General features: G+C 49.1%; 1 protein-coding gene across 6 annotated transcripts in view; it reads right to left on the reverse strand.

The window, feature by feature from the left end:
* The window catches only part of AP2A1 (adaptor related protein complex 2 subunit alpha 1), a 37,513-nt gene that overhangs the window by 10,992 nt on the left and 1,957 nt on the right, over positions 1-24,564 (reverse strand). For 2 of the 6 annotated variants that reach the window (XM_083408138.1, XM_083408135.1), the window contains exons 2-16: positions 20,685-20,753; positions 15,848-15,990; positions 14,481-14,674; positions 12,865-12,994; positions 12,100-12,201; positions 11,055-11,163; positions 8,316-8,466; positions 7,357-7,525; positions 6,784-6,921; positions 6,100-6,282; positions 4,445-4,542; positions 2,585-2,816; positions 1,193-1,357; positions 499-564; positions 247-407 (exon numbers count right to left, since the gene is read on the reverse strand). In XM_083408138.1, coding sequence (XP_083264264.1) covers positions 247-407; positions 499-564; positions 1,193-1,357; positions 2,585-2,816; positions 4,445-4,542; positions 6,100-6,282; positions 6,784-6,921; positions 7,357-7,525; positions 8,316-8,466; positions 11,055-11,163; positions 12,100-12,201; positions 12,865-12,994; positions 14,481-14,674; positions 15,848-15,990; positions 20,685-20,753 — 2,110 coding nt within the window. The remainder of the gene's footprint in view (positions 1-246; positions 408-498; positions 565-1,192; positions 1,358-2,584; positions 2,817-4,444; positions 4,543-6,099; positions 6,283-6,783; positions 6,922-7,356; positions 7,526-8,315; positions 8,467-11,054; positions 11,164-12,099; positions 12,202-12,864; positions 12,995-14,480; positions 14,675-15,847; positions 15,991-20,684; positions 20,754-24,564) is intronic. The other 4 variants (XM_083408139.1, XM_083408137.1, XM_083408136.1 and 1 more) reach the window with 3 other exon arrangements.

Consider the following 24,564-nt stretch of genomic DNA (forward strand, 5'->3'; position numbering starts at 1 on the left):
CTTTCTGAGCTAGCTGTGGATCAGAGTTACTATTCCTGGCAATGGGAAAGGCCCCTATATCCCCGTTCTGTGAGTGACTTTCCTCCAGGAAAAAAATGGCTTGCACCCTTTTGACGGAGAGAGCATTCGGTGGGCCTTGTGTCTACAGGAGTCCGCCATTACTCGCCGCAGCACCGCTGCCCAGTTCCCCTGGGAAAGCAGAGGGCCAGAAAAGCCTGTGTCCACATCCCACCAGGGCCCCCTCACCTCAGGAAGTTGTCTTCTGCGCCAGACACAAGGCCGGTTGCGGATGAGGGGCTGTCCGAGAAGACGTCCACTAAAAGGTTGCCAGCACTGGATGGGACGCCGGAGGCAGCTGCTGGGGTTGCCCGGAGGCCGAGGAGGTCGGCAGAGGGGGATGGCGTTGACTGCGGAGAAGCGGGAGGGAGGGAGAAGCCAAGGTAAAGGTCCTTCCATGCACCTGCCTGGAGAACTGAACCCATGAACCCTGGTACCTACCTTGGGGGCAGAGGAAAAGGCACCGGGCCCTGCGCTGTGGGAGCATGCTTTCTCTCTACTCCTGCACTAAAATGTGTCCAGAAAAAAACAAATTCTGCAATTGGAATAATTGTGCAAATTGGACACATTCGTACATCAGATTCATTAACACCTCCTCATTTCTGCGGGGAAGGGACAAGCCTCTCGGTGCTGCCTTTTACGAATTCCGTTTTCTGTATCTATTATTTCTTTACCATTTCTAATTTACAGATCTGCATTTCTTTACTAATTCTAATCTCTAGATCTATATAACTCTATACAGTATCCATCCCTGCTGCCCACCTCTCAGATTTGCATTTTATCTTTTGGGCAAGGCCCAAGGGGAGGGAAGAGGGGTGGCACTGTGCGCATGGCAGCGCCAGGACACCAACCAGCTTGAGACATCACAACTACATTCCTCCTGGTTGGCAGATCTGGCAACAAGCTGACAAATCCTTAATGGAAATTGTCAGCCATCGCAGAATCCACCCACCCACTTCCCTTCCCACTTTACAGCACCACAGGCTTTCTGGTAAATGGTTCTCGCCCTGGGCTTTGACTCCCGAGACCTCCCTTCTCCAAAGAGCCCCGGTCTCCCACACACAAGGCACCATTTTCTTGCCAGGGGACACCCCAAGTCTCCAAGTCCCAGACCCTCCCTCTCTTTGGCACTCACGGCAGTGCTGGCTGAGGGTTCCATGCCCCCATTGATTTCGGAGTTGGGGTCCTTCTTGCCGTCGTCCAGCTCGCTGCCAGCTCCGGGGCCCTTCTTCTTCTTGAGCTTAGCCAGGATGGAGGACTCGCGCTCAGGGAATGGAGGCATCTCCTCCAGCACCGTTGCCTAAGGGGCGGAGTTGGGGAGACGGAGAAGGGATCGAATGACGAGCTATTCGTCTGCTTTTCATTGACGGCTTGGTTATGTCCGCAGAATGGAAAGGTGGCAGGAATCCCAAGGACGTGCTCTAGGGGGAGCTGGCTTCAGGCACCAGGCCCATTGGCAGACCAACTCTGTGCTACAAAGGATGTCTGCAAATGTGATATGAAGGCTGGCAACACCAACCCCACCATGTGGGAATCCCTTCCAGACAACCACAGTGCCTGGAGGCAAGACAGTCAGCAGTGATCGGAGGAGGAATGACTGCTGGGCGGAGCACAGAGAGAAGCAACGCTGTGGTGCATCTGCAGCAGCACAGCTGGACACCTTCCTCTGCCCCAGCTGCGACAAAACACCCTCAGCAGGGGCTGTAACTTTTCAATAGTTTGACTTCACCCCCAAAGGCACATTGTCCCCGAGACGGACGGATGCCAACAACTTTTTCATTCATGACACTTCTATTCTGCCCCATAACCACAGTTCTCTTGCCAGCACCAGTTGTTTTTAAATGCAGCAGAAACAATAAAATACCAATCCAGTGCCCAAAACAAGCAAACGGCAAAGATAAAATTTAAAAAGCCCATACAATTCCTCTTGGAAAAGGCAGATCTTACAAAAAACTTCAGGGAGCCAAAATGCAAGAATCCTCAAAGGCTCCAGAGCCCTTTTCGGCTCAAGGGTCAGATTCCTTCATGTGCGGCGGACGAACGGCCCACCCAATGTTGTTGGACTACAACCGCCATACACCCTGATCATTGGGTCACACTGTCTGGGGCCGATGGGATTTGGAAAGGGAGCTGTGGCTCAGAAGGTCCCAGGTTCAATCCCTACCACCTCCCGGTTGCTGAAACCTGCTGAAACCCTGGAAAGCTGCTGCCAACCAGTATAGTCAGCGTAGGCAGGGGAAGCAGAGGTCTGACCCTGGTATATAAGGCAGGTTCCTTTTCCTGGCTCCCCATTGTGGCCTATGGTGAAGGGGCAGAAATGGGCTTCTGGCGCAGCACAAAAAAAATCCCAAGAGCTGATTTCAATTCACAGATCGGAGCCTTACGTCTCCCCTTATTTGATGCAGCTGCAACCAGTTTCTCTTTCAGATCAGCCAACTCTCTTCCCCCACCCAGTCTCCCCAAGATGAAGGGCTGACTTAGCTACCAGCCCACCAGTCTCTCGCAACATTCCCAGTTCCCCCCTCACCAAGACATCAGTGCTGGCGATGGAGCTGAGCTTGAGGTACTCAACCGCCCGCTGCTGCAGCTCCACGTCGGCGTTGCGGATCTGGCTGTCGGAGCGCAGCACTTCCTGGATGGTGCCCTTGGTCTCAGGGAAGAGGTTGATGAACTTGATGTAGGTGGAGAGGAGCAAAGCCCGGGTGGAGACGCTGCAGAGGTGGAACTTGGAGTGCAGGAGGTTGAACTGCACCAGAGGGCTGGAAGAGGGGAAGGAAGGAAGGAAGGATGATGGTAGCTTGGTTTCTCAAACGGCTTGGCTCCCAAACAAATCGGCTCCCGAATGTCACAAACCCAGAAGTGAGTGTTGCAGTTTGCGAACGTTTCTCGGAAGCCGAACGTCCGACGCAGCTTCCAATTGAGTGCAGGAAGCTCCTGCAGCCAATCAGAAACCGCACCTTGTTTTTCGAACCATTTTGGGAGTTGAACGGACTCCCGGAATGGATTAAGTTTGAGAACCAAGGTTCGACTCTATTATACAGTGGTGCCTCGCAAGACAAAAAGAATCCGTTCCGCCAGTCTCTTCGTCTTGCGGTTTTTTTCGTCTTGCGAAGCAAGCCCATTAGCGGATTAGCGCTATTAGCGGTTTAGCGGCTATTAAAGGCTTAAGGAATTAGCGGATTAGCTGCTAAAAGGCTATTAGCGGCTATTAAAGGCTTAAGGGATTAGCGGATTAGCTGCTAAAAGGCTATTAGCGGCTTAGATCAGCTGATAAGCAGCTTAGATCAGCTGTTAGGCGGCTTAGCCATCAGCTGTCAAGCGGCTTAGCTAACAGCTGTTAAGCGGCTTAGGGGCTTGGGAAAAAGGGGGGGGGGCCAGGAATCGCAAGGCATTTTCGTCTTGCGAAGCAAGCCCATAGTAAATTCGTTTTGCGAAGCACCTCCAAAACGGAAAACCCTTTCGTCTAGCGGGTTTTCCGTCTTGCGAGGCATTCGTCTTGCGGGGCACCACTGTACTTTCTTTCTAATGCCCTGCACATCTGACTGGGCCCCAGCCACACTGGGAGGTTTCCTACAAAAATAACAACAAAACAATGACAAAATGAAACATTAAAAGCACTCTGAAATAGGGCTGGCCTTCAGATGTCTATGAAATTTTTTACAGATTCTAACATCTGCCAGGAGGGCGTTCTGCAGGGCAGGTGTGACTACCAAAAAGGCTTTCTGGCTGGTTCCTTGTAGTTTCACTTTGTGCAGTGAGGGAACTGCCAGAAGGCCCTTGGTGCTGGACCTCAGTGTCTGGACTGAGTGATGTGGGTGGAGATGCTTCTTCAGGAAGGAGGCACGGGTTGAGGGTGGCACCATTTTTAGCTGCCACACTCCAAGTCAGCATAGCAGAGGGGAGGGGACCTGAAGCAAGGCATGCCAACGTGCCTCACCAAGCTAAGAAAAGAAGGGGACGAGCCTCTGCAAACAGAACTAAGCCCTAGTTCTCTGTGAGGCTGCTAACCTGTCCCTGGGCTGTACCATTCATTTCAGACTGCAGGTGGAGGCTCACGTGTTTGAAGGATCATACCAAAAAAATTAAATATAAATCCCACCTCCCAAAAGAATCTACATGCCAGAGTCCTAGCCTTGCCATCTCCCTGACATGCTTGGCCTAGCGCCCACTGGAATGGTAAAACAAGGGCTTCCAGGGTTGAGAACCACAGGGTTGCTGCCACAGGGATTGGAGAGAAGCAGCCCACTGAATGGCCTTGAGGAGGCATCTCACTCAGAGCTGTTTTGAGGATCGGTGGATGGAGAGAAAGAACCTGTCACCAATAAGGTGGGCTAGTGGGTCCCTCTCCTAGGCGCTGCCCACATCCCTTCCTCCCACAGTTCCCAACCTTGAGCGAGGATCTCCAGCGATGAGGTTCCCAAACTCCCCTAGGATGTAGCCGCCAACTTTGACCATGTTCTCGTGGCAGGCGGGAGCCTGTAGGGCCTATGGAAAACAAAGGAGATCTGTAATGTGCTGTGGGGAGGCAGGGAGAAAAAATAAGCCCCCATTCAGGCTCCCATGCAACCATCAGGCCATGATTTAGCCCTTTTCCTGACGTGTCTCAAAAGGACTAACACCGCAATTGCCTCAGGCTCTTTTAGGTTCATTCTGGGTCTCTAACCCAGAAAGAACTGTGGCTGAATTGAGACGCACAGGCAACTCCCAATTTATGTGGGGGTTGTGTTCCAAGGAACCATGCGTTTAAGTGAAACTGCGCATACTTGGAACACCATTGAAAAAGGATGCAAGCACCCCATTCAGTCCCTGTCCCCCCTTTTTAATATTTATGATTTTCAGGTTTATGCATTTCAAAAAATCCTCTGCAGTTTGTGACAAAGACTGATTCGCACAGAGCTGGCTGGCTGTTCCTTGTGTTTATAGGTCTTGAAACTGCCCCCCGTTCTTGTTGACAGTTACATCTAGACGTACCCTTTGTGACAGACACTTTATTAATATTGCAAAATCAATTCACCTAGATTTGCAGAATTCCTCTCAGGCCGTTTTGTATCAATTAGCAGCCCTCTAGCGAGGCAGCTAGAGGGACGCGGGTGGCGCTGTGGGTAAAACCTCAGTGCCTAGGACTTGCCGATCACATGGTCGGTGGTTCGAATCCCCGCGGCAGGGTCAGCTCCCGTCGTTCAGTCCCAGCTCCTGCCCACCTAGCAGTTCGAAAGCACCCCCAAGTGCAAGTAGATAAATAGGTACTGCTTTATAGCGGGAAGGTAAACGGCGTTTCCGTGTGCTGCGCTGGTGCTGGCTCGCCAGAGCAGCTTCGTCACGCTGGCCACGTGACCCGGAAGTGTCTCCGGACAGCGTTGGCCCCCGGCCTCTTAAGTGAGATGGGCACACAACCCTAGAGTTGGACACGACGGGCCCGTACGGGCAGGGGTACCTTTTTAGCGAGGCAGCTGGACACGCATCTTACTCACCCACAGAGCAAGCAGCACTGGGGAAACTGTGGCCTTGAGGATGCTGTTAGACTCCAACCCCCATCATGCCTGACCGCTGGCCATATTCTGGCTGTAGCTAATGGGAGTTGTAAAGGTACCCCTGACTGTTAGGTCCAGTCGCGGACGACTCTGGGGTTGCGTGCTCATCTCGCTGTATAGGCCGAGGGAGCCGTTGTTTGTCCGCAGACAGCTTCCGGCTCATGTGGCCAGAATGACTAAGCCGCTTCTGGTGAAGCAGAGCAGCGCACGGAAATGCCGTTTACCTTCCCGCCGGAGCGGTACCTATTTATCTACTTGCACATTGATGTGCTTTCAAACTGCTAGGTTGGCAGGAGCTGGGACCGAGCAACGGGAGCTCAACCCGTCGCAGGGATTCAAACTGCCAACCTTCTGATCAGCAAGCCCTAGGCTCTGTGGTTTAGACCACAGCGCCACCCATGTCCCAATGGGAGTTGTAGTCCAACAATATAGAGGGAAGAGAAGGCTTCTCCCCAGAGCGACAGGGAAGGCAAAGAAGAAACAGTCAATGACTCTGACCAACCCCACCCACCTCAAAAACCGTCTTGGCAGCATAGCCTTGGACGTCGTCTCGGTTGATGACGATCTGGATGACGCGGTACCAGACCTCCTCGCTCACATAGTCCCCGGCGATACGGATCAGATTGAGGATGGTGTCCACATACCAGCTGTAGTCCACTGCGTATTTCTCAGCAAGGATAGCCACCTTCAGCACCTGGGAGATATGGAAAATGAAATATTGCCCTGCCCTGCCAGTTCCTATCAGGCTTTAAGCCACTAGGGGCTACTCTTCAGTACCAGCACCTTGATGCTGATGGTGCTGTGCCCCCTTATCCTCCCCACCATTCCACATACAGAAGCCGATTAGAATGGCAGCTGAACAGAACTTCCACACTGGCAAAGGGAAAACATCTTCCTATGCAGTCAAGCGTACACATCTCTGTTCTCTGTTCTCCAATCAAAGGGAATGGCTAGTGGTTGAGGGATCTCAGTGCAAACAGCCAGAAGGCTGCCACTGTCGCCTCCCTCCAAATTTCCATCATATCCCAACTGAGGCAGCTGCCCTGCTCTGCCCAACAGTAGGGCCACCCTGCATGCCAAATCCCTCTAAGAGGATTTGGAAACTCCTGGCCTCCCTTCCCCCCTCGCTGTTTCACAGAAATCTACCTAGATGAAGAAACAGCTCTCTTTCCCACAAGCTGAAAACCCCACTCACAATCTCCTCGCGGATAGAGTAATCTGCCGTTTCCAGGTAGCTGAGCATCTCCGAGACGATCTGCTTGGCGTTGGTGCGGTCGCACATGGCGTAGAGGAGATCGGCAGCCCGCTGGCGCACGCTCACGTCCCTCTCCGTCTGGGAAAAAGAGGCCGGGAGTGTGAGACCAGCAAGTTCTTGCCTGCGGCATAACCCCCATCTTGCCCCGGTTGGCTTTCACACTTACAAACGGAGCATCTTCTGCAAGCCCACTATAACAACCAGCAGTTGGATAGGATTAGGTGAGCAAGAAGAGCATGCAGGTGGTACCAGGCTGAAGTGATGCTCCATTGCTTTCCAGCGGCTCATTCCCTGCTATGCTCCTCAGTCCAAGGATGGGAGGCTGCGGCCCTTGAGATGTTGGCAGACTCCATCTCCCAGTGGGGAATACCCAGTGAAATCTCCCCCCCACACTCCAAATTTCACCACCAGCACACGGGGAGAGGATTTGGGGAGACCACACTCTCTCAACCCTTCAATCTCATTCTGCGTGCAAGCCCATCTGCTCTGCCTGTGCCTTCAATGGGTTCTGACCTTGAGGGCGTTGATGACGGTCTCAATGTGGGTCTTGACGGCCTCGTGGGAGAATTCAGAGCTGGCCAGGGTGCACATGCTCTCGAGGGCCAGGTATCGGAGGTTGGTTTCCCGATGCTGTAGGAACTGGCCGAGTTGATTACATGCCCGCACCAACAGGTTGGGTTCGCTGTGGGTCAACAAAGTTAAGCCCCATCTGAGCATGGCAGGAGGGACATCCCAGCGGAGCTCAGCGGCTGACTGCACACCTCTCAAATCAACCCGATTGTCATCCAATGTCCCCCAGTTTGGGGAAAAGCCATAGCTGCATATCATAATTATTCTATGCCTTAACTCCTCCATGACGTTCTCAGATATATATTTTGCTGCTGTTCTTACGCAAAACCTATTTGAGTTTTAACATGTTTACATTGATTTTTAAAGTAATCTACATACATTTTCCAATCCTCCTTAAACACTGCCTTATCTTGATCTCTAATTTTACTAGTTAAGCTTGCTAATTCTGCATATTCCATCAATTTCAGCTGCCTATGTTCTTTAGTTAGATGCTGCCTCGTTTCACCAGTTTTGCGCATCTAGCATTCTCGCTGCAGTTGTTGCCTATTAAAATTAATTTGTCTGATTTTTTGGGCACATCTGTCCCAGTTATCCCTAGAAGAAAAGTTTCTGTGCTTTTGGGGAGAGTTGGCTTAAATATTTTCTTTATCTCATTATAAATCATCTCTCAAAATCCCTTAGCCGCTCTACACGTCCACCGCATATGGTAAAATGTAGCTTTTCACATACCTGCCCCTTCCCCTCTCTGGTTTTGCCCTGGTGCTGCCATCTAAAGGCTGCCAAGGACCACTGAGACACTTGCACAGTGAGATATCTTTGGAAAAGCACTAGCCATTTCCCCCCACCATCTCATTTAAAGGGTCTCCGTGCTAAGGAAGAACAAACAAGGGTGAGGTGCTCACCTGTCGTAGTGGATGATGAGACTGATGGCTTCAAAGAGGATAGCATTCTTGGCATTGGAGTGCTGGACCTTCTTGGACTTGGGTGGCTCCTGGGCCTTGTTGAGTATAGTCTCCAGGCACTCAACCAGACGTCCTTTCACTGCTGCATCTTCTGCGGGGAAAAGCAGAGGTTGCAAAGGCCAGGAAGCAGCATGTTAGAGCAGGTCCCAGCAAGAGGAGAACCCAAGGCTCACGGCTCCCAATGACCATTCACATCTCCTTAGACTTTCCCTATGGATAGACCAATCTAACTCCAGCCCATGTTAATTTCACACATGTTCATTCAAAAATCCTTTCCCTCCCATTTCTGCAGTAATCTGGGCTGCTTTTTAAAATCCGTACAAAAAAATTGTCCTTGAATACGTAGCACAAAATACGTCATTAAGTACATGTTTCATCTCAGTGTATGGATTTCTAAGTGCTTTTCATCCCAAACATGCATTTGGGTAAGATTTTTTGAGAAGAGTATTGAAAACCCAAAGGTTAATGATGTTCTGATCCGTGTACTAGTCTGGGAGGTGGGAATTAGGTTGGTTCTTGGCTCCCACACAGCCTCCAAGTGTGTTGAAGGCCTCCAATAAAGATGTTTGAACAAAAGCTGTGACATTTTGTGATGCTATATAAATGTTAGGTCCCCTCCTCTGACATGCAGAAAAGGAGATGGGGAGGGGAAAGGGGAGCAGCATAAATTTGCGGGAGACTCATTCGCATAGCAGGCAACTGGGGTTTCCTGTTACATCTGAGCCAGGCCTCTGAGAAAGAAGAGATGAGAAATAGATAAAGTAACCTCTTTTACTGGGTCAGTTCAAGGCCAGCATTTCATCAGCTAAGCTGGACCAAGTGAGGTCAAGCTTTCAAGTACCTACCCAATGAGAAGTTCTATAGAACAAGGAAGTTCACCTGCTAGAGAATGTGGCAGCTAGATTGGTGACTGGGAGCGGCCACCGAGACCATATAACACCGGTCTTGAAAGACCTGCACAGGCCCCCAGTACGTTTCCGAGCACAATTGTTGTGTTGGTGCTGACCTTTAAAGCCCTAAACGGCCTCGGTCCAGTATACCTGAAGGAGCATCTCCACTCCCACCCAGACACTGAGGTCCAGCGCCGAGGGCCTTCTGGTGGTTCCCTCGCTGTGAGAAGCCAAGCTACAGGGAACCAGGCAGAGGGCCTTCTCGGTAGTGGCGCCCGCCTTGTGGAACACCCTCCCACCAGATGTCAAAGAGAACAACAACTACCAGACTTTTAGAAGACATCTGAAGGCAGCCCTGTTTAGGGAAGCTTTTAATGTTTAATAGGTTATTGTATTTTAGTGTTTTTTTGGAAGCAGCCCAGAGTGGCTGGGGGGAGCCAGTCAGATGGGCGGGGTATAAAGTATTATTATTATTATTATTATTGGGCTATAACACCAGGACAGGATGCAGTAATGCCTCCAAATAGCAATTGCTGGGAATCACAAGTGGGGAGAGTGCTTTATGGAGTCAGACCCAAGGTCTATCTAGCTCAGCAGTGTTGACCAAGACTAGCAGGATTTCAGATTGGGGTCTCTCCCAGCCCTATCTGGAGATGCCGGGGGTTAAAAGCTCAGACCTTCTGTATGCAACGCAGATGCTCTACCACCGACCTATCGCTCTTCCCCTTTTGCTCATGTCCTGCTGACAGGCTTCCCATAAGCATCAGGTTGGCCACTGCGAGAAGAGGGTGCTGGACCGGATAGGTGTTTGGTCTGAAGGGCCCTTCTTGTGATTTGAAGGCCAACATGAAAACCACTTAATTCAATTTCTGGGATTTAGAATGAGATGGGAGGAAAGCGGGACTGCTGGGAAGTACAAGCAGCGTCCAGCACTTCAGAACAGCGACATCTGATAACCTTGGCAATGAACTTCATTATATTGGCAGAGAGATCTGGATATACCTGGCTGCCAGATCCCATTAATCCGCTATCCTCTGCCTGCCAGAGAATCCAGAATCCCCAGCTTTCTGTTAACTAAACAGAGCCTACAGGCAGCCTGGAATAATTGCCCAGAGAGAACTACTGGACACAGCCTTGCACACAATCCATCTATTGTATTGGCCTGAATATAAGTTGCACCTTTTTTTCCCAAATTCTGACTGTGAAAAGTTAAAGTGCGGCTTGTATTCAGAACCAAGCGCTGCGCACCCGCCTCTCAGCACAACCACCCTGAACAGGGGGCGGGGGCGGCTGGCGCCAGCTTCAGGAGGTAATGCCAGGAGTCGATAGTGCCAGGAGGTGAGTGCGCAGCACATTCGTAATCAAGCACTGGCGCCGGCTTGGGGAGGGGGGCGCTGAGCACCGTCTGCCCCCCATTCAGAGTGCTGGTGCCACACCCTCAAGTAAGCCTTGAATGTTAAATGTGCGTCTTATTTGTGGGTGCATCTTATATTCGGGCCAATAAGGTATAATAATAATATATTATTTATACCCCACCCATCTGGCTGGGTTTCCCCAGCCACTCTGGGCAGCTCCCAACAGACCATTAAAAACACGGTAAAACATCAAACATTAAAAACTTCCCTAAACAGGGCTGCCTTCATTTGTCTTCTAAAAGTCAGGCCGTTGTTTATTTCCTTGACATCTGGTGGGAGAGTGTTCCACTACCGATAAGGCCTTCTTGCGTAGAAGGGCTTGGGTGCCACCCAAAGTGGCTGCCCCCCCACCCCAATTCCAGGCCACCTCTTACCTGGGGGAGGATAACACTGCAGCAGCCGCAGGAGCTTGACCGAGAGCCAGGGGGCTGGCACAAAGTAATAGGTGTAGTCCTGGAGGTCTGTGGAGGCCGACGACACAATCTGCCAGAGGGGCAGGGGGTGGGATGTAAAAACACAGCAACACAAACCACCAGTGAGTCAGCTATATTAGAACATCCTCATTATTCATTAGTACAGGGGTGGGGAACCCTTTTCAGTCCTGGGGCCACTTTCACTTCTGGGGGGCCACATGGCAGTGGTGTGTGGCGTCAGTGGCAAAAGTGGTTGGAGCAAGCGGGTGAATTCCATACAGGAAGAGTTCAAGGATACATTCCGGCCAGGCAAAAACATCTGGGAGTGAGAAGCGGGGCCAGTGAGGAGTATGGGCTTCCAAGGGCCAGGCATAGAGGCTCGGAGGGCCACATTTGTCCTTTAGGCCTGAAGTTCCCCACACCTATGTAAACCCATTACCACAAAGCCCTGGCAGGGGAACTAGATGTGCTTAGAAACAGTCATGGGGAGAAGCGGGAACCAGATTGTAGTGATCAGATGGGAATCAGAGTCACTTTGCCAGACAGTGGGGTTCATTCCCCCCATGTTGTTTTCCCAATTTAAGTACCACAGCTCAAATCTGTACAAAATACAGCAAAACAACAAGAGAGAGAGAGTCGTAGCCTTTGTGGACAGACGCAGAGGAACTGATGCGCTTAATGCATCACTTCCTGCTCCATGTTTCTTTCCTTAAACAACTGGAAGCAGGTGCAGAGCAGCCACTATTTTCACTGGGGCTGCAGCAAACAGAGGGATTTTTTTTTGGGGGGGGGAGGTTAACCCTTTCTCTCCCCACTATAATCCTGATGAAAATCACTCTGTGCCTGCTCTCAGCCCTGGGAGAGAAACACCCACCTAGTTTAGGGGAATCCTGGTTCCCAGAAATAAGACTCGCACAAGTACAACCAACTGGAGCAGTAACTAAAAGGCAAACTAATTGGTGCCCTGCTCTCTTCTGTGCACCCCCCCCCCAAACCCAGACCTCACCCTGCTGAGCCTGGATACAGCCAACGAAACGCATGTCTTGAAGTCATCGGGATTCTTCTTGCAGAGGCAGGCAATGAGGCTGACAGCAGCTGTGACCACGCCCTGTGTTGTTTTTTGGGGGGGAGGGTGAGAAAGATGGTGTGCCAAGTGAGACCACTTCGAAAGGGGCTAAAGGAGGCACAAATGCACCACTTTCTGGCTCCCACTGGGCATATGATAGAAGGAGAAGTAAAGGATGTGCCGAGTCCGGTGTGCATTGCTACTACATAGGAGCATTTTGGAGCATGCTTTAGTTAAACAGGGGCATAGCTGTCAACCTTCCCTTTTTTTTGCAGGAAATTCCCTTATTCCAGCACCATTTCCCATTGCTATCCCGGATTGTTAGATATCCCGTAGACTGTCCCCCGGGACAGATGAGGCTGCTGATCCCTTATTTTCAAATCTGAAAGTTGACAGCTATGAACAGGGGTCTGTTGGTGGCCAAAGCTTTGTACGCTGCCCTTCATAGGTGCACCCCAGAGTCACCATATACAGACCAATAAAACCTATTGGTTATGAAGAACCTTTACTCTCGGCAGCGTAACTATCCGGCTACTTTTATTTTGAGCTCTGGGTACAAATAGCTCAGTGTTCCCTGAGCGATGGGCCATGTGATATATAGTGTCTGAGTGGATGTGGAGGGCGGCGTACCATATGTGTATTATTGTGGGGGTGGTTCCATACGTCGGCCCCTAGGAAGCAGAGGCTGGGGGGGGGGTTACATACCATGTGCTGATCATTCAGAAGGTGCACCACCCGCGACGTCCACTCTCCCATGGGCACCAGATCGGGTGAGGTCTTGTAGAGGCGCAGGAGGCAGAGGGCAGCACTCTGCTTCACGCTATCCATGGTGTCACTGAGGGGCAGTTGCAGACAAATAGGTGGGTCAAGACGGGTGAAGGAAGGAGAACAGGTCAATAGCAGAGCAACTGATGATCCATAATGAACTGAAAAAAATGTTTTAAAGTACTTTCCCCAAAAATCCGAGTCCTTTCTGTTAGGGATAATTCAGATGAAAATTCCCAGGTGTCAAAAAAAGGTTATTTATGTACTATGGCCTATGTTTTGTTAGCCCCAAAATGGAAAATGAGCGAGGTCCCAACCAAAGAAGAATGGCAACTTAAGTTGACAGAATATGCACAACTTGCAGACTTAACATATAGAAGAAGAAAACAAGAAGAACATATGTTTAAAGAAGATTGGAAAATGTTTATTGACTATATGGGAAATGATTGTGTTCAGCTGAAAACGCTGGCAGCGGTAAGAAAAACTCAGCAGTGTAAATAAGTTTTGATGGATGCAGTAACGGAATACGGAATGGTATAGTTTTTGTAAAACATGCAGGGATTTAAAATATGTAAAGTGAACCATGGAAAGAGAAGAAGGGAAGTTATTGATATCTTAAGCATGTAAAATGAGTGTTTTAAATTGTAAAACAGAAAATTTGATGAAATAACAGTGCGTTAAGCAGTGGATTGATATTGGGACCGTCCACACTGTTCCGCTTTGTTAGCTGTTCTGCGATACTTTCCCTGTGTTACTGCTGTCTAGCTAGAGTGCAAAACATGGGCAACAAAAAACACCACCCTGAACATTTGCGGCATAAAAGGTTCCAGGGTTTTGGGAGGAAACTACAGGACGGGCACCAACTGGGAATGAAGCAGGATGGCTGCCACAAAACCTTTGGAGGCACAAAGCGCACTGGAAGTGAGATTGTGCATAACCGCACAGATGGCATCACATCAGATCACAATACAGTGGTACCTCGGGTTACATACGCTTCAGGTTACAGACTCTGCTAACCCAGAAATAGTACCTTGGGTTAAGAACTTTGCTTCAGGATGAGAACAGGATGAGAACAGCTTCAGGATGAGATCGTGCTCTGGCGGCGGCAGGAGGCCCCATTAGCTAAAGTGGTGCTTCAGGTTAAGAACAGTTTCAGGTTAAGATCGGACCTCCGGAACGAATTGAGTACTTAACCTGAGGTACCACTGTAAAAAGGATGCCTGGAGACACAATCCAGACCTGTATACAGTGGTACCTCGGGTTACATAAGCTTCAGGTTACATACGCTTCAGATTACAGACTCCGTTAACCCAGAAATAGTACCTCGGGTTAAGAACTTTGCTTCAGGATGAGAACAGACAATGTGCTTTGGCGGTGCGGTGGCGGCAGGAGGCCCCACTAGCTAAAGTGGTGCTTCACGTTAAGAACAGTTTCAGGTTAAAAACGGACCTCCGGAACGAATTAAGTACGTAACCAGAGGTACCACTGTATGTTCCTTGCCTCTTGTGGATAGACTCCCTCTGAGCAAACGCTTTTCTCTAGTGGGACTGGCTTACCCGGCCACCAGGATGCGGGGGATCTCAGAGGCAAAGGCCTCGGCCATCTCACGGCTGCCCACATTGGCAATGCAGTGCAGGGCCAGGCACATGAAGGTGGGGTTGCGGCTCGCCAAGTCATTCTTGATGGCGTTGTTGATGAGGCGGATCAGCTCGCTGTTGCAGTTCACCAGCACCGAAATGAACAGGTAACCCTAGGGCAGAGAAGAGGCAGATAAATACACATGCAGGCACATTCTGAGCTAGGGGACACACAACCCACAAAATCATAGAGGCTTTTCTCCACTCTGTCCCACAGCAGAAAAGGGGCCAGAACGAAGTTGGCTGGCGCTCCCGAGGCAGACAAAGAAACGCACGTGAAACGCAAACATGAAAAGCACGTGGCTTGCCCCAAAGACTCATGGGAACCGTAGTTCACCACACGGAGAACTACAATTCCCAGCACAAACTACAGTTCCCAGGATTCTCTGCGGGAGGGGTGGGCTGTAAATGTGCGGCAAATCTATGGTGTGCCATGCAGCCATATAATGTGCTGTGCAGTTCAGCAAACAGGAGCTCCTTTCTGCGCTACAATTCCTGCAGCGACACACCCTGGCAGCCAAACCGTTTCCATCCAAAGCATTTTAGAGTTGATTGTCAGTGCCATGGGTCACTCCTTTATTTAACAGGCATGCTACTTCCTCATTGATGCAAATAGCTCAAAATACAAAGAAGAAAAAGAGCAATACCATGTGAGGAAAGTGAAAGAGTGGGGAGAATTGGAATGTTGTGGGTGTGGATAATCATTGGCCCAGAGGCCAATGCTGCTGAACTTCAACTCCCATCATCCCTGGCCATGCTTGCTAGGGCTGATGGGAGTTGTAGTTCCACAACATCCAGAGCGCGAAAGGTTCCCCACATCTGGGACACAAAGGCCTAGACTGAAACCTCTATCCAGGCGTAGTTCACATAAAACACCAGAAAAGGTGGGGAACTTGTTTCTGGATGACACCAAGACAGAGGTGTGTGTATGTATGTTGCACAACAGAAGAATACTTGTCCGTATTTTTTTTATTTCAAAAAAATCCCTAGATGTCCCGGGGGAGGGGGGGAGAACTATATGTGAGATATAATATCCTGACCCCCTTTGGAGTGAATAACAACAATGTAATGAAAATAACTAGCACAGCCTTCCCTAATAAATTCCTTACAGACTTGGCACTCTAACTTCTGATGATAATATTGGGAGGTAGCTGCCTGTTGCTCCTTTATATCTATTTATACAGATGGGGAACTGAGACCAAGGGAGAGCTGGAGCCAGTTTAACAGGGGGGAAAAGGGGGGAGACCCCCAGCCTCCCCCCCCCCAGGCCCCTCAAGCCTACTCACAATTTGCTTCTCTGTGTACTTGTTGGAGCTGAGCAGGTTGACAGCCTCCATGTGACCAAAGTCGATGTCATGGCCCAGCAGGAATATGAAAAGCAGCTTGCAGACATATTTTTTCTTGCTGTAACCATCCAAGGCTTTATCTCCTGAGAGGGGAAAGAGCAAGAGGGAGAGGGGAGGGGGAGGTCACTGGCACTGCTGGAAGGAGAGAGGTGTCTTGCAAGCCAGGAGCGTGGGAAGGGAGGGAAGCCGCGGCAAAAGCTTTCCAGACTAGTACTATCCAAGCCTTCGGAATGCTTTCCTATTTTGAGCTGCCCAGGGTGGGCTTGAGAAGGAGGCAGGCGTTCTCAGAAAACTTCTTCTGACTGTCGCAGAGAATTTCAGAGGAGGGAAACCTGTGAAACACGCCCCCCCATTGTTATTGTCCACAAACAAAGGAAAGCCTATTCTCAAAATAACATGAAGAAAACCAATAATAAAAATACAGCTGCCTCTAATTGAAACACATAGGAAAACAGCCACATTACGACATACATAATTGATAAACAAACCCATTAAAAGAGCACGACAATTAAAACAACAATAAAAGTAGGAGGTTCGCGTCAGGAGATGAGAGAAATGATCATCTCAACAGGGGTGTTGATGTGCTGTTGGACTCAAACTCCCATCAGCCCTAGCCAGGATGGGAAATAGTCAGGCATGATGGGGGGGGTCCCCAGCAACATCTGGAGGACCACTGGTCATTTTACATGGTCCCTGCAATTTCACTCTGGGCCAGAACAGACCATTTTGCTGCCTGAGGTGCAGAAGCGAATGCCCGCCCCCTCCTTAAGGGAAGGTACAGATTACTCAAGGCCAGCCGTGTTCTTTTAGTTGACGCAGCCAATCCCACAAGTCCCTTTCTCCAGCTAAAAGTACAATACTAATAAATTAAAATTGCCAGCCATTCGCTGCTCTTCCATAGCACCCAAAAATGCTGCCTGAGGTGGCCACCTCACTCTGCCTAACAGAGATGCCTGACCTGCTTAATGGGCATAGCAAGTTTACCTATGGGATCCCCTTACCCCATATATGCACTGTTACAGAGGCCAAATAATGCCCATTCCACACTTGTGAGTAATCTATATTTTTAGTGTGGCAGCACCTACACTTTGGATCTCCTGCCTGCACTGTACAGTACAACCTCTACTTACGATCATAATCCGTTCCAGAGGCCCATCAGCTGGGCGAAACCGGATGCTAGTAGAGGCACCGTTGTGCGCATTCGGCACCAGCGCACTTCTGCGCATGCATAGAGGCGGCAGCCACTTGTGCGCACGCATAGATGGCAGAAGCTGCTTCCACGCATGTGCGAATTGCAGCAAACCCGATGTTTACTTCCGGGTTTGCTGCAGTCGCAACCTGGAAGAGGCGGATGTAAGACAAGGTTCCACTGTATTCTTTTTCAGTGCCATCTGTCATGGATGCTTTAGCTGAGATTCTTGCATTGCAGGGGGTTGGACTAGATGACCCTTGGGGTCTCTTCCAACTCCACAATTATACGATTCTATGTAGACGTTGCATGTCTTTCATCTCTTTTTTTAGCTACTGCTTTGAAGAAGAAGAAGAAGAAGAAGAGTTTGGATTTGATATCCAGCCTTTCACTCCCTTTAAGGAGTCTCAAAGCGGCTAACATTCTCCTTTCCCTTCCTCCCCCACAACAAGCACTCTGTGAGGTGAGTGGGGCTGAGAGACTTCAAAGAAGTGTGACTGGCCCAAGGTCACCCAGCAGCTGCATGTGGAGGAGCAGAGACGCGAACCCGGTTCCCCAGATTACGAGACTACCGCTCTTAACCACTACACCACACTGGCTTTGCTTAAAATAATGGTTTTAACTGGTTTTTTAATAAACAATTTGAATGTTTTATTTTGTATTTTTGCAAACCGCTTAAGAGGTTGGTTGGTTTTTTTAACACTAGCGGTATTTCCCCCTCCCCAAATCCGCACAAAGTCTATGACAATTGTGTCTCATACCGAATGTAAACGAACTGTGAAAAAGACACTATGACTCAAAAGTATTGGAATCTCTGTTTCCTGTTTGTTTTGTAACACAATATTTAATAAAAACCAATTTTAAAAAGCAGTAATAAAATGGCATATGGATTTTGTTAAATAAGTAAATGACTACAAACTTGATCCCCTTCCCATCTCAAGGATAGAGTTTCTCAGGCTTGGATTCTGTTCCATCTCAGCAGATTCTTCCCACTGGTGCAAGTGGGCTCAAAAGTGCCAGAAGTTCTGTCCACAAAATCTCTGGATTCCACTTTGGCCTCTGGCAAGTGCTATACTAAACATCCCTTTTCAGGTAAGGGAAGGAAGATTGTATCCCTTTCCAGGCTACACTAACCAGCACTGCAGAGAAGAAGAGGACTCTCTTTTTCTCCCCTCTCTTTCCAACAAAGAAGGAATTGCTTAGGAAGCTCCTGGTATGCCCCGCAGAGGACCTCAAGGTCCACAAATGAGAACATTTTGGAGGTCCCAGGTCGCAAGGTGGTTCGATTGGTCGCAACTAGGGCCAGGGCCTTTTCAGTACTGGCCCCAACTTGGTGGAATGCTCCGTCACAAGAGACTAGGGCCCTGAGGGGCTTGGCATCTTTCCGCAGGGCCTGCAAGACAAGAGCTGTTCCACCTGGCCTTTGGTTTGCACTCAGTCTGACCTTTATGTTTCCCTCCCCTTATGGTTTTGATCTATGGGCTACTTTTAAAATGAGGCTGCATTTTAAAATGCATTTTAACCTGCATTTAAGTTGGGTCCCCCACCCCATTATGATTTTACTGTAATTTTACTGGTGTTAGCTGCCCTGAGCCCGGCTCTGGCTGAGGAGGGCGGGGTATAAATAAAATTTATTATTATTATTATTATTATTCAGAGTCAGGTCATTGGTCCATCTGTCTCACTACTGTCTACTTTGACTGGCAGCAGCTCTCCAGCATTTCAGGTAACGCTGTCTCCCAGCCCCATCTGGAGATGCCGCAGATTGAAGGTGGGACCTTCTGCACAAAAAGCAGGCACTTTGAAAGACTTGCCTCCAATGTATGCAGGCATGACTTAGTGTGTTTGCGTGCATGCGTACATACATGCGAGATGGGGGAAAATACTGTGCCCAGGAGTATCGTAAAACACATTTGTGATGCAACCTCGGGGGCAACGGAGCTCACGGAAGATCTATTCCTCTCCTGCAACACTAATGCAGGAAATTACGACAATATATTATAAAAGTCTTCAATTTGAAATTGCAAAGGAGCTGTTCATAGAATAGAAGGTCAAACTGCTGTCGCATTGTGGTTGTGCCATTCATTCTTCTCCCCGCCATCTGAGCTATTCTTGATCAGAACCGAGGAAGACGTAACTGTTTCGTAACACGTGGGGATGGGGAGCGAGAGGGATCCAAAGCAACACTGGGCCAAGGAACTCTACCCAGGTAACCATTTCTGCCCAAAGACAACACACTGCCAAATAATGAGAGCTAGAAACTTTCCCCTTCAAATTGAAACAAACACTCAGGTTCAAAGGATTCTGCAGGCAGTTTCGAAACTGCAGCAGGCAGTTAACATCCACAGAGATTCCCAGACAGCTAGATCATGCTGTGCTTTGAGAAAAGGAGGAGGTTTGGTAGAGACAGCCAGTGTAAGGAAGGAACCAAAATGACTGGATTTTTTGGGATGGGGTTCTGGGAACCACAAGGTTCTCTGGAAGTAGACTAGTGAGAGTTGGGTGGGATAAAGAGGATTTAAGCAGCGTATGCATTTGTGGTAATCACTGCTATCTGCCACATGACACAAAGTGAAATAATCGGGGTTGGTTATCTGGTCCTTAACAACATTATTGTGTTCCCAGGGGTGGGAGGATAAGTGGATTGTACCTGAAGGACTGCTGGTTTCTGTCATGCTCCTAACTCAAACATGCTCCTCCTTTAAAAGAAACTTGTCACAAATTGCACAACTGTGCACTTTTGACTGCCCTGCCCCGCCCTCCTTGTTGAATGGCCTGACCACAAAGACTGTTGAGGAACTGAGCTTGTTAAATTCTGCTAATCAAACCAGGAACACAGTTTGGGTTTCTGTTCCAAGCCTCCCCTCTTTTGTTTTGCAGCGGAAGCAGAGAAAATTGCCCTTCTCCAGCAGCACAAATAGCCCTGCAACACCCACCCACCCCAGCATGTTCCAGAAGCTTCAAATATGCAAAGATCAATATCTGGATCCCGGTTTGGGTGGGGAGGGAGTTCAGTGCATCAGAAGCAAAAGGTTGTCTGGAGAAATGAATTCCTGGGCCACATTGGACGAGACTGGTTTAAAACAGGACTGTGCACGGTGCTGGCACAAGCAACTCCCGGATTCTCGAGGAAGAGAAAGGAGGGCTACCAGTCAGAGCAGAGGGCCTGGGAATCAGACCTTTTCAAGTTCATTTCAATGTCCCAGCTGGAGACAGTCCAGCTTGTGGAGGCAGTCCAGCTGGGACAGTCCAGCTGTTTAGCATTTCGACCCTGAGCACAGGGTCATCCCTCATCTGTTGCCTGTGGACGGACTACATAAAGCACCTTTCTGCAGAGCATTGCTGACAGGGTATTAGGAAAAGATGGACGGCGAGAGCTGAACCAACCTGGGCAATGACTACAGATAAGCACAGTCGTGGAGGAAGAGAGAGAGAGAGAGAGAGAGGAAAAAAACGAGAAACCGTGAGTAAGTCAGGCTGACTCATGGAGCTGCTGTCGGGATCTATGGTGTGAAATAGCATATCCTGCAGATTGGAAGGAGGGGGAAGGGGGAGAGAGGAGGGAGAGATAGCCGAGGAAGAACTTACCCTTGAATTTGGACCGGATATTGGCCAACTCTTTGTTGATTCGTTTGATTTCAGCCTCTTTGCTCTTACCTGGAATCAAAGACAAAGGCATTCAAACGAGGGACAAGCCAGCCTTCTCTATGCAACACCCACTCAACTCACCTGGAGATGTGCTTGGTACTACTAAATGCCTACCAGTACGTAAAGGGAACAAAGAAATAATATTGGGGGAGAGAGAAAGAGCTTGGAAAAAATACCAGCAAATGGAAACGGCCATGAACAAAACATCATCCAGCAACACACCAAAAGGAAAGAGTCATAGCCATTTTGCTGCTTTGCCATCACTTAAGGGCCAAAGTACATGAGATGCAGACCACGAGATCTGTGATCAGAGCTCCAAACTCCCCCCCTCCCGAAATGACACCTTAGAAGCCACCAGGGAACTCTGATTTTGATCAGAGCAGTAGCCCTAGGGAAAAGGTGGGATTTAACCCCAGACAGCTATTTACCCAACCAAAATCTAACACAAACACACTGAATAAAGCTACTGCTCTTTGCCCTGATAGAAAACACCCAGATTCGGGAAGTGGTATAGGAAGAAAGGATTACTACCCGCCCACTGCTCTGATCTAATTTTGGGGTCTGCTTTTAAATGAAGGGAGGGGGAATTGGACGATTCAGCCATGGACCTCCCACATCTGTGGGTCCTTACAGGGGGGGGGAGCCCACAGAAGTCACCCACAAAAGGCAACTTGTACCGCTTTGGAGGTGGCTGTGTGAAGCAGTCAACCCCATACTAGAACTGGCAAGAAAGGGCAGACTTCTCTTGTCTACACAGGAGCACCTGAAGAGTAAACACTCCTTTTCCAGTTGGCTCCTGAGTGAGCGAGAGCCAGATTGAAGACAGCGCCACTCTCAGAAAAGGGAACCCCGTCTCTTATTTCCACAACAGCCACTTTTAGTGACAGGACCTAGGACCTAAAGAGGATTTGCCAGGTGAAGCACAAAACCACCCATAAACAGGGGGAGGGGGCAAGTCCACATGGATCCCTTGCATATACAACTTGTTCTGGTGTGGGGCTGCTTTTTATATATGGGACACAGTGATTGACCCCTTTGGGGGAAGAAGGCAGGTGCCCAATGGCAATAGTAGGTCACCCACTGGGATCGGAAGGCATGGAAACCAGCAGAGGGTGGAGTCAGAGCCAATGATGCGAAGAGCCAACTCATGTATAGCTTTGCAATCCCATCCTCTTCCCTGCTGAGTTCTGCACTACTGAAACTGAGGAGGAAGCTGCCAGCTGATGCCACCCGTGGACTGATAGAAGGCAGATAGAGGTTGGTTGGGGAGTGCCCCATTCACCATAACGGGATAGTCTCCGCTGGTCCTTCCTTGCTCAGGACTGAAACATGGTAAGTTCAAAGCTAGGAGAAACCATTAAATGGAAGGGCAAAAGACATACAGGCTTCTTAACCCAACAAAACAGAAAGCCGGAGGAGCTACTCTGGAGGGTGGTTGGTTGGTGGCAGTTATTATTTAAACTACAGTGCAGGGTGATGCTCTCTAGAGAGTGTGTTCCCTTATATCTCCACCAACTTAAACAGGGGACAAATCCAAACTAGATGCTCGCTACCACTTTTACCTGACACAAACAGGTAAACACACAAATCCTTGCATTTGTTGTGAATGAAGCAGGAAAAACAACTAAGTTCCTTAGTCCAATTTCATTGCCAGGAGTCTTTTTAAATATATATATATATGTATAAAAATAGAAAGTGTCGTGCAGTTAAACAGTCTGGATTGCTCTCTCATTTTGTCCCAGTAACACCCTGTCAGGAGTGTGTGAGCAGTGCCAAGTGGATGGTGCAGCATCACAATGCTTAAGAGGTGCAAAAAGAAAGAACCTGAAACATAAGGGCCCATGACCCCCCTCTAGGGTGGCTTTCCAGATGTTGTTGGACCTGGACCAGAACTCCCACCTTTCCTGGCTGGTGGGAAGGGAGCTGGAGTCCAACAATTTAGGGAAGGCCACAGGTTTCCCACGAAGATCCATCGCCTCTAATAGAAGACTCACAGGACTATTAATACCTGCATGACTGTATAATATGAGGAAATCAGTAACAAGCAGGAATGTCTTTGCGACAGACCTGTGAAATGTGTTAACTATTGCATCCTGCTCTTGCTTTACAAGCCCAGAGACTTCTCCATGAGACTCCCACCCCCATCACTGATCTCGTCCACATCTCCTTAGCTTCCCCACTGATGCAGGATTCAGTGTCCCACTCCCGAGGCCAAGCTCTCAGCCCATCATGGAATTCCAGATTTCACAGGTCTGCATTAATGTTTCCCACATGACATCCACCCACATATGCAACTGCTGGAAGGACTCCTACATCTTCAAAAGCATAACATATCAACTGGCGCTGAGATGCAGCCTCCTTTCCGGCTCAGACGCAGCACTGCTGCCCACACATTCCCTGGTGCTTCCCTGGCTGCCTGTTCCTTCTTTCGCTGGTGCTGGAGAGAGACTCAGGAAGCCTGAACTGTTGCTCCTTTCAGAAACTTCTCTAGAATTCTCCCAACCCTCAACACACCATTTCTGTCATGTCAATAAAAGAGACACCTGAGACTCAAAACATTTTGCACACAACATCCCGTCCCAAAATATTCATCCTAAGGCCTTGGGGAAACACCTCTCTGACATTTTCTAAACACTTATGTCTCTGTTAACAGTTTGTGGCTTGCAATTGCAAATGATTTGGCCTGGTTCGCTCATTCATATGACCTTCAGTCCAAGTCCCCTTCAGTCTTTGCCCATTTTACAGATGGAAATGGAGGATAAGGGTTCACTTTTCACAAACAGGAATGTGGGATTTCCTGAGACTAGAATGGCTGGCTGCCAAAAAGGGCAGGCCCCCTGCACCTTTAATAGTTGTTTGCCAGAGAATTTTGGCAGCAGCTGCTTTTCTCATTCCTGCAGGACATGTTGCACCTGACAAAATGCCCTCCTGCACACAGTTATTAAAGGCGCAGGAGGAACCACTCATTTAATTTGGCTATTTTTAGGACATAAGCACTGAGGAGGTGTGTCAACAGGAGTTCCAGAAATGGACCACCCGCTTCCAGGTTTCAATTCAGAGAAGAACTGACAAAATACTGGTGTCTCCAAATTGTCAATGTGATACAGTAGGCATATGGGTCTGCATAAATCTGCATAAAGCCACCTCAGTAAGAGGCCCAAGCTGAGATTCGAACTCTGATCTTGCAAGTTTAGATCCTTAGAAACCTAGAAGATGCCTTACTTATACCAGGTCTGGCTGCTCATCTAGCCTGTATCATATACTCTGATTGGCAGCAGCTCTGTAGAATCTCAGGCAAAGAAAGGCTCTCTCATCGTCTGTTACCTTATTTGTTTTTAACTAGGATTCTAGCAATTGAACCTGGGATGTTCTGCACACAAAGCACATGCTCAACCACCGAACTATAGTCACTTCCATAATATTTATTTACAGAGATGCCAGGGCCAGCTACAGTGTTCAAAGGCAGCCTCGAATCTAGAACATCACACACACACACAAAACCTCCGTCTCCAAGCAAAGACACAGGGAAAGAGGCCTGTGTCTCCACTTACCCTTTGCCAATTCAGACAGTCTTTAAGCTCTGCTGAATTTCCTACAGCAAGGGTGGGGAACCCATGGTCCTCCAGAAGTTGCTGAAGTGCAGCTACCATCAGCCCCAGCAAGAACACCCAATAGCCAAGGAAGATGGGAGTTGTAGTTCAGCAATACTCAGATAGCCAAAGCTTCCGCACCTCTGCACTACAGGATGATTTTCTCCTCCCCTCTCCCCAATTAATTTTCAGTGCAATGAAGTTATCTCAATAATTTTCCAACATGTCAC

Source organism: Podarcis tiliguerta (genome assembly GCF_965153285.1).
Source record: "Podarcis tiliguerta genome assembly, chromosome: 13".
Lineage (NCBI taxonomy): Eukaryota > Metazoa > Chordata > Lepidosauria > Squamata > Lacertidae > Podarcis > Podarcis tiliguerta.